The following is a 16062-nucleotide window of genomic DNA, read 5'->3' on the forward strand; positions in this document are numbered from 1 at the left end:
ACCCGGGTGAACGGAGCTCAGTGGGACTGCCCAGACGGGAGAGGTGCTTCTCCTGCCAACTGAGTTGTGCAGGGTTGGATCCGTACATCGCGCCTTGGGTGTCTGGACTGACTCAGGGTTTGAGGTGGGGTTGTGAGAACTGGGCCTATAAAATTACTTTCCCTGGGAGCCCAGCCGTAAGGAGCCAGCGGAAGTTCATCAGATGTCACAATAACTAAGGCTACGTTTTAGTCATGGGTATTTTTAGTAAAAGTCATGGACAGGTCACGGGCAGGAAACAAAACTTCACGGCCCGTGACCTGTCCACGATTTGTACTATTTACCCATAACTAAACCTTGGGCTGGGGGCCCGCAGGTGCTCTGTGCGGGGGAGGGGGCGGTCTGGGGGTACAACAGATGCTGGGGGGGGGGCTGGGACCCCCACTGGTGCTGGGGGTGGGTGGGCAGCAGCACGCTGCCCGGGATGTCCCTGCAGCTCCGTGCACAGCTCCCGCCAAGCTCCGGTTCCACAGCTCCCATTGGCTGGGAACCGCACCCAATGCAGGCGGGGAGAGATAGCTCAGTGGTTTGAACATTGGCCTGCTAAACCCAGGCTTGTGAGTTCAGTCCTTGAGGGGGCCACTTAGGGATCTGGGGCAAAATCAGTACTTGGTCCTGCTAGTGAAGGCAGGGGGCTGGACTCAATGACCTTTCGGGGTCCCTTCCAGTTCTAGGAGATGGGATATCTCCATATATTATATTATAATGGAGCTGTGGGGGCAGTGCCTGCAGGCAGGGACAGCGCGCAGAGCCCCCTGGCCCCTCCACCTACGTCAGGAGTTGCAGGGTCATGCTGGCCGCTTCCAGGGAGCCTCCCCTCCCCCGAGGTAAGCGCTGCGCCGTACCCCAGCCCTGAGCCCCCACCCCCATCCCTCCGACACACCCAAACTGCTGCAGTTGGCCCAGGGGCTGCCTGACTGTTCAGGCAGCCCCTCAGCCAGCCGCACTGGCTGCTGCAAAAGTCACGGAAGGTCACCGAATCTGTGACCGGCATGACAGACGCACAGCCTTAACAATAACCTATCACAACAAATGTGGGTGGGGGCAGGAGCACTGGAACGGGGGGGCCAAGGGGCCATGGCCCATCCACTCTTCGCCCTGGGCCCAGCCCCCTGCCCCTCTTTTTCCCTCCCAAGGGTAAGAGCAGCCCATGGAGCTGTGGGGACCTGCAGACCCTCCACCTGCCCCAGAGCAGCCCCCGGCCTGTGTCCCAAGCTCCCCGGCCCAGGGCAGATGGAGGGTCAGTGGCTCCCCAGCTGGCTGTCACGTTGGCCCAGCTCTGGCTTTCGGCGGTGCGGGAGTGTGTCAAAGGAAGCGTGAGCTGTGTGCGATCAGTCCTGGGTGGCTGGGGCTCGTGCAGAAGGGCGTGCACACCTGGGAGGCAGGGATAAAGGGGAGAGCCGGAGCCCCAGCACCTGAGGGCTCTCTTCTCCTCCCCCCCCCCCCCCACAATTGCTCACCAGGGCGCGGCTCCGGCTGTCGGCCCCGGGGTGGCAGCAGCAGCGCAGAAGTAAGGGTGGCAATGGGGTGCTAAGTCGGCTGTGAAAAGTGATATCGACGAATCACCCCTAAACGACTCCAGACACACACGGGGGCCTGATCAGATAAGCTGGAGACCCGCTGCACTAAAATTTGCCAGGTGCTCAGGTACTGTGGTAACGGGGGGGATATAAATACGAAAGGTTGTAACAGAGCAGACTACACGCAGAGAAGCGTGCGCTGCTCTCGTCCGTGAGGAGCGACCCAGCATCTTCGCCTCTACAGAAGATCCCAGTGCCTCTAAGGATCCCCTCGATCTTCAGACATGAATTCTCACCGCTCCCCCGCCGCCGTGGGTCCGTATCATCCCCGTTTCGCAGAGCGGGGGAACCGAAGCACAGAGCTAGCGAGCGAATGGCCCACGGTTACGCAATGAGTCGGGGGCCGTCGGGAACGGAAGCCTGACGTGCATCACTAGCGCGTCCCTACTGGCTAGTGACTGAGAGCCTGCCAGTGCTTGAAACCCCAGAACCGCTGTTGCCTGCGGAGGGCTTGTCTGTGGGGTTTTCTTTGAGATGAAGCTGACAGGTTCTGTGACATACGCGTGTGCTTTGCAGCTGGCGTTCCTGCAGCCTTGGGTTCCCTACACAACGAGCGAAGGGAGGGATCACGAGAGCGGTGGCTGACTCGGCCTGGCTGGGCTATTTCCCAATGTCCCATGAGTTGGCTGTGTCCAACAGGAACAATAGGTAGGGTGGCCGCTGCCGCGTCCCCAGAACACCGGACGTGCCGGTACTTCCGGGACAGACGTGGGCCTGCCCCTGCTGGCGTGACCTCACACACACGCAGTGCATGAGATGGCGCTGCCCAGAGGAAGCCATTTTGAAGAGCGTGCCCTTCCGCCAGCACGACCGCCCGCGCCCGGTGCATGCGAGGTCATGCCAGCGGGGAGGTGGAGTGGCATGCCCTTCAAAATGGTGTCCCCCATCCATGATACCGGACAAAACCACGTCTGGTTTAGTCTCTGTACAGGACTGGGGACAAAAGAGAACTGTCTGGCTTAAAACCAGACGAGTGGCCTCCCTGACAATGTCGTCCATCTGAAGGAAGGTGCTGAGAACTGGTCTAGTGCCCAGAAAAGTCCGTGTGCGTCTCCAGCACACCAGTGATTCTGGACACTATTCCACTTGGCTTCCTTCCACCTGCTTCCACGCCATCCCTGTAGTATCCGAGAGAGGCTGGAACAGGATCGGTGAAGGAAAAGATCCTGACTCATTCTCCTCTCTTGTTTCCAGTGCAGGGCAAGAGATGGCCGGAGCTGGACCAGGCTCAGCAGAAGGCCTATGTGATGCGGTTGCTGGACGGGCTGGAGGTGGTCGACAGGGACAAGAGACTGAAAGCAGCACGAGCTGTCCTTTATTTGGCACAAGGTAACTGCCGGGGCCCAGCAGACGGCGCTGCGCCAGGTGGCATGGGCACTGTGGGCTTACTCGGAAAGGTTGGTCGCTCTTAAGGCGAGGAGGAATTGTTTGCTTCCCCCGGCTGGATGGGTCGACTCTCCAAGCCCTGCATTGTCTAAATGCTTCGTTCTCGTCAAGCTGGGGTGTAAATCCGCCTGGTGCTTGCCTGCCACGCTCTGTGTCCTTGTGGACCCGGCTACTGGACGCTAAAAGTTCCTACGTGTGCTTTGATCTGTCCTGCGTTGAGATGAGAGTAGATCAAAGCCCACTCGGAAACTGGGAGTTCATGACAGCAGGGGCTACAAGGACACTTAGTGTGCGGCAGGCTAACGCGGGGTAGATTTCACCCCAGCTGGATGCAAATGGCATCTTCATTTACATAGGCCCTTACGGCATTTCTGCATTGCCCGTCACCGTGGTATGCTAGTGCCGGCCGGAGGCTGTCGTGCATCCAGACGCAGGGCTAATGTCATCGTTAAGAAACGACTCTTAGGAGACTGACTGGTTCATGGGCTTGGGAATAGAAATTGAAGACTTTAATCTCTAGATCTGGATGCTGCCAGGTACTCGGCACCTAGGTTCTGCAGCAATGGGGCATTAGAAACGCCTAGGGTGGAGGTTGCTGGAATAACTTAGTCCCTGCCGACCTGGGCTGGATTTATCACCTGCAGGCTGCTTGGTCGGCTTGAAAAGAGTCCCAGAGGAGACCCTTTATGATCGCGATTTACAGCAGGGTCCCTCATTGCCCAGCTGGGTGGGTCCTCACCAAGCATCTCCCATTCCCTCACACTTGGCTTCTCCCTCTCCCCTTCCTTCCTGTGTTACCTTCTGCTTTTCCTCCTCTGTTTTCATGTTGTTCAGGTCAGCCAGGGGGTAACTGGATATTGTCAGCCAGATCTTCGGCACCCAGAGACCCTCACTTTCTGAGTCAATTTCTCTTCCCCTCCTCCCAAATCGTGACCTACCTTAGGCCAAATGGAAACTGGAAGTGTTTGCCCGTCGTCGTTTGCCCCTGTTGAGGGAGGTTTCTTTGACTGGGCATTGGCTGTTCCTGCACATGGATGTATTGTTGTGCGGTTATTTAAAGTCAGCCATCTGGTGAAGGAGGACGGAGTGGGGTGAGGGGTTGGTTCTCAGTGCAGTTCCTGGTGGATTGTTGTCAATCAGAAAGGCCGTCACCACGTTAGGCTCAGAAGGGACCAGATCATGTAGTCTGACCTCTCCCATCGTACAGGGCACCAGCGCCAGCCAGCACCCGGGCACCAAACTCAACAAGTGAAGCCAAACCAAAGTATTACAGCCCTCAGGAGACTAAACTGAAGTGTGTCCAAGCCGCGAGCAGGAGGGACCGAGGTGCACCGGTGCCCAAGGCCCTGTAATGGCAGGGAATTGATTTCACGAGTCAGACCCAGATGATTCTGGCAAGCAACCCGCACCCACTGCTGCAGAGAAAGGCGAACCCCCACCACCACCCCCAAGGCCAGTTTCACTTGGGGGAAATTCCCTCCCGACCCTGCATATGGTGATCGGTTAGACCCTGAGCATGTTGGTTCCAGAATTGGAGAGAAACCAGTGGTTGAATGGGGATCTGAGCCCAAACTCCCTTCTCACTCCGATAAGTGGTCCCTCCATGTTGGGATGGAGGAAGCTTGCATGGTTGGTGCACCTGTTCGCCGTACTCCAGTCCTGCCAGCCCTGGTACCTTTCACCAGCACTAACTTCACCTCACTTCACACGGTTTGCTCCATCGGCCTCTCTGTTCCCCCAGGTGTATTTGGCGAGTGTGACATGGAAGCGGAGGTCCTGCATTGGTCTCGGCACAATAACTTCCTGTTGTACCAGATGGGGACTTTCTCCGCCTTCCTGGAGCTGCTGAACATGGAGATAGAGTGAGAGGGTTTAGCGTTCTCTGATCTGCTCTCGTCTTTGTAACGCATACGTCCGCGGGATGTCCCTGTTTGGTTCTGGCTCCTTGCTAATGGCCATAACTGGAGTTTTGGTGGGGAGGCGGGGTTGAACAAAGGTGGTCTAATCACCAGAACAGGGGTGGGTGTGTGTGTGTGTGTGTGTGTGAGAGAGAGAGAGAGAGAGAGATGGTTTAGTGTAGAAAGGACAATGTAGGGGTGGTTGTGGAATCTCCGTCACTGGAGGGTTTTAAGAACAAGTTAGACAAACACCTGTCAGGGATGGTCTTGAGTGCAGGGGACTGGACTAGATGACCTACTGCGGTCCCTTCCAGTCCTACACTTCTATGATTCTATGGCTATTCATAGTGTACCTGGGCCCTAGATGTGGCCTTGTCTGGTCTGAGTGGTGGAGTCTCTCTCCATCCGGAGCAGCCACTGACTGACTGGAGATTTGACCACCAACTCCTGTCCTCCTCTTTCTTCATTGCAGCAACAGCCAGGCTTGCAGCAGCGCCCTGAGGAAACCAGCCATCTCCTTAGCGGATAGCACGGAGCTCAGGTGACTTGTCTTTTCACCCCATGTCCTCCATTCTAGAACCTGCCCGCCCGCCCTGGAGCAGGATGTGAGATGGGAAAGAGCTGTCTGGTCAGCGGGCACACCCAGCCCGTCTGTCCACTCCCTTGGCCAAAGCACCAGGGAAATCACCAGGCTTATTCTTCAGGCTAAGTTCAGCGAGGGTGTCTGGTGGCCCCGGGGCAGCTGCCCTGCAGAGAGAGGCGAGTGGTTTCAGTTCTCTGGGCCAGTGGAGTCTGGCATTGCTATTGAACCTGTATGTTCAGCTCCTGGGAGGAAAGGGGATGAAACCTCAAGTCGTCTTATGGCCCCTACTCCCTCTCTGGCCTTGGAGGGGCATTGGTGGACTCCCCAGAAGACTGTAGCAAGCCCTTTGCTGTGGGGAGGGTTGTCTGGATATGTGGTATCTGAAGGAATAGGTGGGGAGACATGATCAAACTGAGGGGGGCCAGGGACAGGGGGGTAAACCCATCATCCAAGGGGGAAGCAGTATCTCAGCTGAGAAAATGCAGTATATTTTAGTTGTTCCTTTCTGTCACTTTGCTGACCCCGTGGGCGTCGCCCTAACGCGGCGGGTCCCACAAGCATCCGCCGCTTGCACCCCGAGCAATTGCAGTGCGGTGGGATGGAAGGTCCAGCTTTGGAGATCTGCAGGCTCTGGCTCAGGGGGGGCAGATTGTGGAACAGTCTGGATTGTAATGTAGGCGAAAGTCACTGGGTTGTTCCAGGAAAACCCCAGACTTTCTCCCCTCCTCTTGGACCTGGCTTGGGCAGGATGGAGAGTCTGGGATTCCCCCCCACAAGCCCTACAGGCAGGGGCGACCTGTAGAGGAAATGGGCCATGGGTGGCCGTGCGACCTGCCTGTCGTGACGCTTTCTCTCCAGGGTGCTGCTGAGCGTCCTGTACCTGATGGTGGAGAACATCCGTGTGGAGGCGGAGGCTGACCCGCCCGAGTGGCAGAGCTCCCGGGAGACCTTCAGGACGGAGCTGAGTGAGTAGCTGGCCACCCTTCAAAGCGCAGTTTCTCTCTCACGCACAACCATGTCTGGGGGGGTGCAGCCCGCTCCGCCGTCCTGCTGCAAAGGCCTCGGAGTGGTAGCTGTAAAACCAGAGGGAACAAACCACCAGCAAGTGTAGTGGGATCCCCCTTATTCCACCAGCCCGAGGTCAAACCAAGTTTGGGCTAAGACTGTGGAGACTCTAGGGGTGGGTGGGTGGGGGGGATTGTTGTGGGCTGGTTGCTGTCGGCACGTTGGCGAATAGAGTCCCTGCACGACGTGCTAATAAACTCGCTCCAGTGGCGAGAGCGTGGGGGACGGGGGAGATTCTCTTTATTCCAAGCTTGTTTGGTTTCGGTCCCCTCCCTCACAGGTTTTCCCGTGCACAGCGAAGAGCCGTTTGCTCTGTTGCTCTTCACCATGGTGGCCAAATTCTGCAGTGGACACGCCCCCCACTTCCCCATGAAGAAGGTCCTGCTCCTGCTGTGGAAGGTGCTTCTGGTGAGTGCGATCCTTTTGCTTCCCAAGCGTCTCCTGAATTGGGGAGGGACTTGTATATTGGGAGGCCGCCGCCTGGGCTCCTGTTGCTAATTACTTCAGCCTTGTAGACGTCCCAGCATCGAAGTCTCATCATCACTTAAAACACGTTTAAGGCTAGATTGAAAAAGGCACTAGACAATAGACAAGAGAAAGCAACTTGCGTTGGTCCGAGGGGATCTCCTGGTTTGAGTTACTTTCACCACCAGCATGTGTAACACCGAAACTTCTGAGCGAGAAGGATGTGTGTATGCCTAGCACACAACAGCCCCAGGATCTGCATTGGGAGTTTATAAAGTATAAAGCTCGCCGGGGTCACTGGATGAAGGGATGCGCCGGATGTGACATCTGAGCTTAGTGAAGCATTGGTCATAGCGTCTCAGGAAATCTTACTTGAGAAATGAATTCAGGTGGCTTGGGGACGAAGAGCACAATTTGAAATGCAAACTGGTCGAAGAATCAGATGTGCAAGATTTTTGTGAGAGTTAAATGTGGGCTGGAGAAGATTGTAGGAGTGGGGTACCACAGGGGTTCGTGTTAGGTCAGGGCTCATTAAATACCATCCATAAATATCTGGAAGAGGGAGTAAGTGACGTGTTACCCAAAAGGATATGGAAATGCTGGGGAGGCTGGAGGCAACACAGCATCTCGAAATCTGGATGAGAAATGACAACGTGAAATTGAATCTCAAAAAAGATATACTGGCACTAGAAAAGGTTCAGAGAAGGGCAACTAAAGTGATTAGGGGTTTGGAATGGGTCCCATATGAGGAGAGATTAAAGAGGCTAGGACTTTTCAGCTTGGAAAAGAGGAGACTAAGGGGGGATATGATAGAGGTATATAAAATCATGAGTGATGTGGAGAAAGTAGATAAGGAAAAGTTATTTACTTATTCCCATAATACAAGAACTAGGGGCCACCAAATGAAATTAATGGGCAGCAGGTTTAAAACAAATAAAAGGAAGTTCTTCACACAGCACACAGTCAACCTGTGGAACTCCTTGCCTGAGGAGGTTGTGAAGACTAGGACTATAACAGGGTTTAAAAGAGAACTGGATAAATTCAAGGAGGTTAAGTCCATTAATGGCTATTAGCCAGGACGGGTAAGGAATGGTGTCCCTAGCCTCTGTTTGTCAGAGGATGGAGATGGATGGCAGGAGAGAGATCACTTGATCATTCCCTGTTAGGTTCACTCCCTCTGGGGCACCTGGCATTGGCCACTGTCGGCAGACAGGATAATGGGCTGGATGGACCTTTGGTCTGACCCAGTCTGGCCGTTCTTATGTTATGTTCTTATAATGTGGAAAAACGTCCGTGGGAAAGTAATTTGGAAACACCCATAATTAAATGAGAGGAAAATGCCTGGGAAGCAGAAATGCTCCTATTTTATTTTCTAGGCCCTGAAGGGACCGTTAAGATCAGCTAGTCTGGGCTGTATAACGCTGGCCGGAGAGTTTCCTCCAGCGGTGTTGGAAGGTCACTGGGGATGATCGTGGGCAGCAGATTAGACGTGGCTTTGCAGCTTGATCGGGAAACGAAAAAGGCCCTGCTGCGAGCTTTGGCTTTGGAGCCAGGAGGAAATAGTCCTCGGCTTGCACGGCTGCTCCTGGATGATCTTCCTAGGAGAGCGAAGATCTAGTTACGACAGTTAAGGGTGGGCACAAGCCTCCAGGTATTTGCAGGGTGCAAACCCTAAAGAGAGAAGAGAATTGAGGGAAGCCCAAGAGGAGCTGATGCTACGTCTACACTGCGCGCTAGGGGGGTGATTCCCCTGCGTTTGCGCACACGCTGGAGGTAGGTGTCCTTACGCCAGTGCAGGTGTGTATAGCAGTGTAGCTGCACTTGCTTGGGAAGCGGCCGCAGAGGCCAGGCTGAGCTGTGCTGAGAACATCCCGGCTGGTTTCGGGGGGGGGGGTGAGGGGGTGAGGAACGGCTCATTTTCCCTTCTTTCTCTTCTCCCCCTGGCCTGCTGGCCCGCAGTTCACCCTGGGGGGATTCGAGGCCCTCCAGGCCATGAAAATGAAGAAGCGTGAGGAGCTGGGCCTGCCCCCTCTCCCGGAGGACAGCATCCAAGTCATGCGGCGCATGCGGGCTGCGTCGCCTCCCACCTACACCATTGAACTCCTGGACCAGCAGTCGTCGAAACGCGGGCACCGGAGCAGGCGGGTAAGAGCTAGCGAGGCAGCGCGTGGCGTGGCGTTCCTCCAGAAGGGAACTTCCGTCCGACAGACGAGGCTGCGTTCAGTAGTGCCCGTCTCTTTGCCTGGTTCCCAGCGGGGGGTTGCCAGTCATGTCCTGGAGATGGCATGTTTGATTTCCTATTAAGAAAGGGAGAGCACATCCCAGCCGTCTAATCCCCAGCGACGAGGAGCGAAGCCCGACGAACTGAACTACTGACCGCAAACCGGGGCTCTCCTCCAGTTGAGCTGATGCATTATGCTCAGTGGTTCCAAAGTTTGCAGGAAAAAAGTTGGATTCAAAGGGGGCAGGATACCTTCCGCCACTTCCTCTGGGGCGGGCAGCAAATCCAGCAGCCAGGGGCTCCATTTTGAAGGTTGCTTCGTCCAGGCTGAGATGCCAAATAGAGACGAGGCCAAAGGATGGACTTCCTTGCTCAAGAGAAATTTCAGTATTCAGCCCACGCAGCTTCCTGACCCCTAGGGAAGTGGAGCCTGAGGGTTTGTAAAATCCTTCCTCCTCCCCACTGATTTCTCCCCTGTTTCCACGCGTGACAGCCCCTGGTGAAGCAAGACAGCCTGGACATCTATAACGAGAGGGACCCTTTCAAGAACGATGAGGCTGGAGTGGATGAAGAGGAAAATGACGACGTAGACAGCGGGATTGAGGGGGAGCTGGACCTGATGGAGCGGGATGCGATCATCCAGGCTGGACCAGCTCAGCGCCCACCCATCGAGCGGGTGTCCTTCCCCAAAGGGCTTCCATGGGCACCCAAAGTCAGGTAGAACCATCTCGTTTCATTGCCCTCCATCCCTGCCCCAACTCCCCTTACGCTGCAGTGAGTCATGGGTGGAATGCTTGCCTGCTACCTGTTGGACTGAAAAGACTTCACTGTTTTCCCTACGTGGCCTGTCTCCTACCACCTTTGGCTGGGATCTCCCAAGACTTTACAAGCCAAGTATGGTCAAATCAGATCAATAGTGGGGTGGGAGGCCGGCCACCGTGGAAATCCCAGGTGTTGCAGGAAGTAGGGTTGGTTCTTCTGTAGTACTCCATGTCCTTCTTACACATCGGGGATGAAGGTCAGCGTTACTAGCCAGTATTGATAGTCCAGAGCTGGGTTCTTCCCTGGTTGTGGCCTTAGGGAACTAGTCTTGAGAGCTGTTCAATGAAATCACCTCTCGCCAGTTACGTAGCGAGTCTTTTATCTGTCTGAATGGTGAGCATCCTCCAGTGGCTTCACTCTGATCTGGGAGCTCGGAGAACCTCCGTTGTAGGTCTGGGGTGGGTAGGGAGACCAGATGTCCTGATTTTATAGGAACAGTCCCGATTTTGGGGTCTTTTTTTATATAGGCTCCTATTATCCCCCACCCCCGTCCCTATTTTTCACACTTGATGTCTCCTCACCCTAGGGGTGGAGGACATGCCTCTTTCTAGAGCTCAGAGGGGTAGCCGTGTTAGTCTGTATCAGCAAAAACAACGCGGAGTCCTTGTGGCACCTTAGAGACTAACAAGTTTATTTGGGCATAAGCTTTCGTGGGCTAGAACCCACTTCATCAGATGCATGGAGTGGAAAATGCAGTAGCGGGTGTGTATATATATATATATATATATATACATACATAGTACATGAAAAGATGGGAGTTGCCTTACCAAGTGATGGGTCAGGCTAATGAGACAATTCAATTAACAGCAGGATACCAAGAGAGGAAAAATCACTTTTGTAGTGGTAATGAGGGTGGCCCATTTCAAACAGTTGACAAGAAGGTGTGAGTAACAGTAGGGGGAAATTAGTTTTTGTAATGATACTAATCCATGAGCTGTGTTATGCTTAGTGGCTGAGATCCTGGCCCCACTGAAGTCAACGTGAGATTGGCCACTGACTTCGGTAGAGCCAGGATTTGACCTGGACTTTAAAACGCAGGAGCCCACGTACGTCTCTGGTTTGGGAGCAGTGCAAGGGTTAAAGCGGATCAGCTGGGATAAATAAAGCTGCAGCCAGGCCTGTTCACTGCACTGCTCGTTAAAATGGGCAGGACCCTGTTTCCCATGGAGCTCTTATGTCTGTCTCTGCATATGCAATACCGCGGGGCCCCATGGTTATTCTCTCACCCTGCAAGTTAAGGGACTTTTCTTTTTTGGCTGCAAATTCCCCATAGAATATGGAATTCAGCTGGGTTCTTTTTGCCTCTCACAGCTTCACCTGGTAATACAAGTTCTCCTGGTGGCATTAAGCTACCAGTCCTAGGGAAGGATGCACAAGGCGGAACAGCACCAGCTTGCTCTCGGACACCTGTAGTGCTCTGTAAGGCCAATGGGGTGGACTGCCGATGGCCCTTGATGACTGCAGGGAGCAGAGCGGCTGAACAAGAAGGGGCTGGTTTTACAGAGTCGCTTTCTCCACTATACCCACATGTTAAATGACTTCAGGTTTAGAATAAGTCCAGATCATCTCGTTTCTATTGCTCCTGACGGCTAGTTGGCTGGAGCCGTGCAGCCGTTTGCCAGGTGGTAGTAACGACTCCACTAAGCGATGCTGCAGGGTTGGATGTTACATGCTGGGAGTCTGGTGTTTCGTTTCCAAGCAAACGTGATGCTGATAGGACGTGTGTTTTCTCCTCTCTCCCTGGTTGTTTCTCCTGCCGCTCTATCAGACAGAAAGACATTGAGCATTTCCTGGAGGCAAGTAGGAACAAATTCATTGGATTCACCCTCGGACAGTGAGTATTGGGCATCTGGGAGGATAGAGTTGGTTTGGCTTTTGCCATCAAACAGTCTGTCCCCTGATCTCCTGTCATTGCGACGTCCGCTGGCTGCTGGGAGGTGTTAGCCCTCGGCTTTGGGGAGGCAGCTGGCATACTGAATGCTTAGGATGCTGCGTGGCTGTTCTCGGTCTGTATCAGGACCACGTTGCAATGTAAAACCATGTTCTAACGGACAGCGCTCGCTCCAAAGAGCTTACGGTCTAATGAAAAACAGAGCCAGTGTGGAGAACCCGACGCTTCGTGCAAGCCAAGGGGTCAGGGTGATAGCTGGCCCGGGTCGTCTTACTCCACAGAGCTGATCGTTTGCGTTATAAATTTGCCTTTATGGAGGGGGAGGAGAGTGAGGAGGTGGGCACATAGGGAGTGGTAGGGGCAGTGGGAGTTGTGGCCGGTGCGGATTCCTTAGTCCAGAAAAATACCCGCGTAGGTTGTGGCATCAGCGTGGGAAGGGGCCGGAAGCTGCTGGTGCGGCTGCGGAAGGTCTGCCAGGAGAGAGGTCACCTTGGGAACTCCCACAGCTGATTCTGGCTGCGTGGCGATGAAGGCGGCTGAAGCTCGGTCTGGTCCGGGGTGAAAGCGAGGGTGGGGAGGGAGCCGACAAGTCCTGCACTGACCCCTGGTGTCGCTGAGCCATCCGCCAGCTGGGAGCTCGTTGTATCTTGCAGGCATGGGACAGGCCGTGGATGGCCTGGGAGACCTTCAGAGAACAACCAGACACTGCAGGGAGGGATGTTCGGTGGTTCAGTGCGCGCTCTTCTCTCTGGGTCAGGAACGAACCTGTGCCCTTTGGAGCAGAGCTGCAAAGCGCTGGCTGCCGACTTTTGCTTTCTGTGTAGCTGTGGTCACAGGGCAGAGTATCAGAGTTCAGGATTTCACCTTGTGCCTTTTGTCGCATGTCCTAGGAGCATCAGCCCCTCCGGCAGTGCAGAGATGGAGGGAAAAGGGGTGGGTGTTCGTGGCATTTAGACATTGAGTTCCTGGGACATCTGGGTTTTGTTCGTCTGACAGCAGACTGTCTTACTTCTGCTCTAAATCCGAAAGGGAAAGTGTCTGTTCCAGATCTCCCTTTCAGGCTTGTATCGATCTTCGTTCTTCCCCTCCCACAGGGACACGGATACCTTAGTAGGGTTGCCCCGGCCCATCCACGAAAGCGTGAAGACTCTAAAGCAGGTAATGCAGTGGCTCTGTGCCTTAAACATCTGCGGTTGTTCTGGTCTGCGGGACCTTGATATAGGGGATGGCTTGTCTGATGGCTGGAATTGCTAGAACGCCACTGGTTCTTATGCCCGGCAGCACTGGGATGCAGCCATCTCTGGGGTGGGAACTTGGGCATAGTAGGCTCCATAGGTGCGGGGGAAATCTTTGGCCAGGATCCCCAATGCAAAAGAGAACATCCATGCGCGTGCAGAGCAGGTGGGAAGTCTGGCTTAGCGTCGCGTGCATGCAAACTTTGCAGCTCTATCTACCTGCCTTGGGAGGCTGACAAACGGAGTCAACCCTATGGGGATTTGAACTTGGTTGCACTAGGGAGCCTAGGTATTCTCACCCTGGACTGCTAACCCAGCCTGTGCTTCCCCAATAGAATTCACGTTCCGCCTGAAGCCGCCCCCACGCCCTGTACTTCTACCCCAGTTCAAGCACCCCTGGGAAAAAAAATAGGGGGCGCTCAGCACTCACCAGCTGCAGCTGTTCAGGCGGGGCCCCCAGATCAGCTGTTTGGTGGCTGGCGGGAGGTGCTTGGGGGAGGGGAGACAGCAGTGAGTGATGGGTGGGGTTGGGGGGCCTTGGGGAGGAGCGGAGCATGGGCAGGTAGAGGTGGAGTGGGGGTGGGGCCTTGGGGGAAGGGGCAGAGCATGGGTGAGTAGAGGTGGAATGGGGGCGGGGCCTTGGGGGAGAGGGCGGAGCATGGGCGGGTAGAGGTGGAGTGGGGGCGGGGCCTTGGGGAGGGGCGGAGCATGGCGGGGCCTTGGGGTGGAGTGGGGTTGCAGTACCCACCGGGAAAAATAAAAGTCCGCACCTGTGCCCTAGTCCATATTGCTTACCAGCACCTGGCTGAAGAAGACCAGATACAAGAAACTAAAGAGAAAGATACTCTCCCCACCCACCCCCCAACTCCCCTTTTTCAGTCGGCCCTCTGGGTCTCTGTTAACAGTCTGTCCCTGACTGGGGCCTCTGGCTGCTCTCGCATATAAATAAGTGATGAAGTCGTAGGCTTTGCCATTTGTGGTCATTAAATCTGCCCTGGAATCTTTTCCAAGCATTTGTCTCTTCTCCTTCGCTGATGTTGCAGTGCACTGTTAAGCCCTTGCTGGGTTGTGCTCCAGAGGATGCTGCATTTCAGTACCGGTTGCAGTGATTTCTGCATGGGTGGTTTGTAAAGCACGTCCCAGCCAGAGGAATGTCCCACGCGGGGGTGAATTCTCGCACCTCTGGTGGGATCTGTAAATCTTCCCCCTACCCTAGCTGAACAGAAGAGGGAGATCGGCCTGTTTTTCATTGCCCGGCGTGTTCCTTCTCTTTCAGTCCTGGTGTCACTCTGCCTCTTTGGTTTGTGTTTCTCCAGCACAAGTATGTCTCTATCTCGGATGTTCAGATCAAAAACGAAGAGGAGCTGGAGAAGTGTCCCATGTCACTGGTAAGAAACCAGTACCCTCCATTGCCTGACTGTGTGTCTGAAGGAGCAGTTTCTAAGGAGTGTGTCGTTGTGGAGAGTTACCATGACATGCTGATTGCTCTGTGTGTGTCCACGGAGGGCTTCAGTGGAGATACCCAAGTAGAATGGAAATAGCTTGAGTCTAGAAAGTGGCACCTCACTGTCCATTTGCTAGGACCCCGAGGGCTGCGTCTAAGTTACATGTAACAGAACAGGGCAACCACTGTCTTCTTTTTGAAACAGGTACCAGCATTGATACACAGGTACAGACTGCAAGGACTACAGGTCCCAAAATGCATTGCTCCACCTTGATCGGAGTGGGTGGGCTGCACAAGATGGAGCATTGCATGCTGGGACTTGTAGTCATTGGAGGCTGCATGTTTGTATTCTAGATGACGGCTGTGTCATCAAATGCCATAGGTTTGCTTTGAATCTCAGGACACGCGTTGGCCTCCCCTTCGCTAAGGCAACAGCATTCTTGGGCTTTGATCTGGATTGTACCTGTCCCAGCAGTAGTGCTGAAAAGCCAGGCAGCGTCCTGATGCAGATGTGGTGCCGCTCCACCTCGGGCTGGGTTCTGGGGTGGAGGTGGGGGGGTGTCTCTGACGTACCTCAGTGATTGAGTGACAACTCTGTTTTTTCCTTCCGTATCTATCTGTTGCCTGCTAGGGGGAGGAAGAAGTTCAGGAGACCCCCTGTGAGATGCTCTATCGGGCAATGTTATACAACCTCCCCCAGTATATGGTAAGTCTGTATTTTTCGAGAACTCACCACAGGTGCTGGGCTGAGCACCCTGGAGACTCAGATCATTAGTGCAGGCTTCCGTCTGACTACAGTTCAGCCCTGACCTGGTGGCGCCACCTGCAGGGATAAGAGAGTTCAGCTTCATTGGCCCAGCCAACCCTTGTCCTCTCTGCTGAGACCACCACAGGGTAACAAGCCTTGCGGATGGGGGGGAGTGGTAGATGTGGTATATCTTGACTTTAGTAAAGCTTTTGATACTGTCTCGCATGACCTTCTCATAAACAAACGAGGGAAATTCAACCTAGATGGAGCGTCTACAAGGTGGGTGCAGAACTGGTTGGAAAATCGTTCCCAGAGAGTAGTTATCAGTGGTTCACAGTCAAGCTAGAAGGGCATATTGAGTGGGGTCCCACAGGGATAGGGTGACCAGATAGCAAATGTGAAAACTTGGGACGGGGTGGGGGGTAATAGGAGCCTATATAAGAAAAAGACCCAAAAATTGGGACTGTCCTTATGAAATCGGGACATCTGGTCACCCTATGCAGGGATCAGTTCTGGGTCCGGTTCTGTTCAATATCTTTAATGATTTAGATAATGGCAGACAGAGTACACTTATAATGTTTGCTGACAATACGAGGCTGTGAGGGGTTGCAAGGGCGTTGGAGGATAGGATTAAAATTCAAAATGATCTGGGCAAATGGGAGAAATGGTCTGAAGTAATTGGAAT

At 54.3% G+C, this 16062-nt stretch overlaps 1 protein-coding gene across 4 annotated transcripts in view; it reads left to right on the forward strand.

Annotated features, from left to right (window-relative positions):
• STRIP2 (striatin interacting protein 2) overlaps window positions 1-16062 on the forward strand; it is a 64827-nt gene that overhangs the window by 16675 nt on the left and 32090 nt on the right. For 2 of the 4 annotated variants that reach the window (XM_065552153.1, XM_065552140.1), the window contains exons 4-15: window positions 2136-2267; window positions 2814-2948; window positions 4747-4867; window positions 5376-5444; window positions 6345-6451; window positions 6832-6959; window positions 8976-9161; window positions 9731-9954; window positions 11828-11893; window positions 13045-13108; window positions 14502-14573; window positions 15261-15335. In XM_065552153.1, coding sequence (XP_065408225.1) covers window positions 2136-2267; window positions 2814-2948; window positions 4747-4867; window positions 5376-5444; window positions 6345-6451; window positions 6832-6959; window positions 8976-9161; window positions 9731-9954; window positions 11828-11893; window positions 13045-13108; window positions 14502-14573; window positions 15261-15335 — 1379 coding nt within the window. The remainder of the gene's footprint in view (window positions 1-2135; window positions 2268-2813; window positions 2949-4746; window positions 4868-5375; window positions 5445-6344; window positions 6452-6831; window positions 6960-8975; window positions 9162-9730; window positions 9955-11827; window positions 11894-13044; window positions 13109-14501; window positions 14574-15260; window positions 15336-16062) is intronic. The other 2 variants (XM_024110613.3, XM_065552145.1) reach the window with 2 other exon arrangements.

This window comes from Chrysemys picta, chromosome 1 (assembly GCF_011386835.1).
Source record: "Chrysemys picta bellii isolate R12L10 chromosome 1, ASM1138683v2, whole genome shotgun sequence".
In the NCBI taxonomy this organism is placed as follows: Eukaryota; Metazoa; Chordata; order Testudines; family Emydidae; genus Chrysemys; species Chrysemys picta.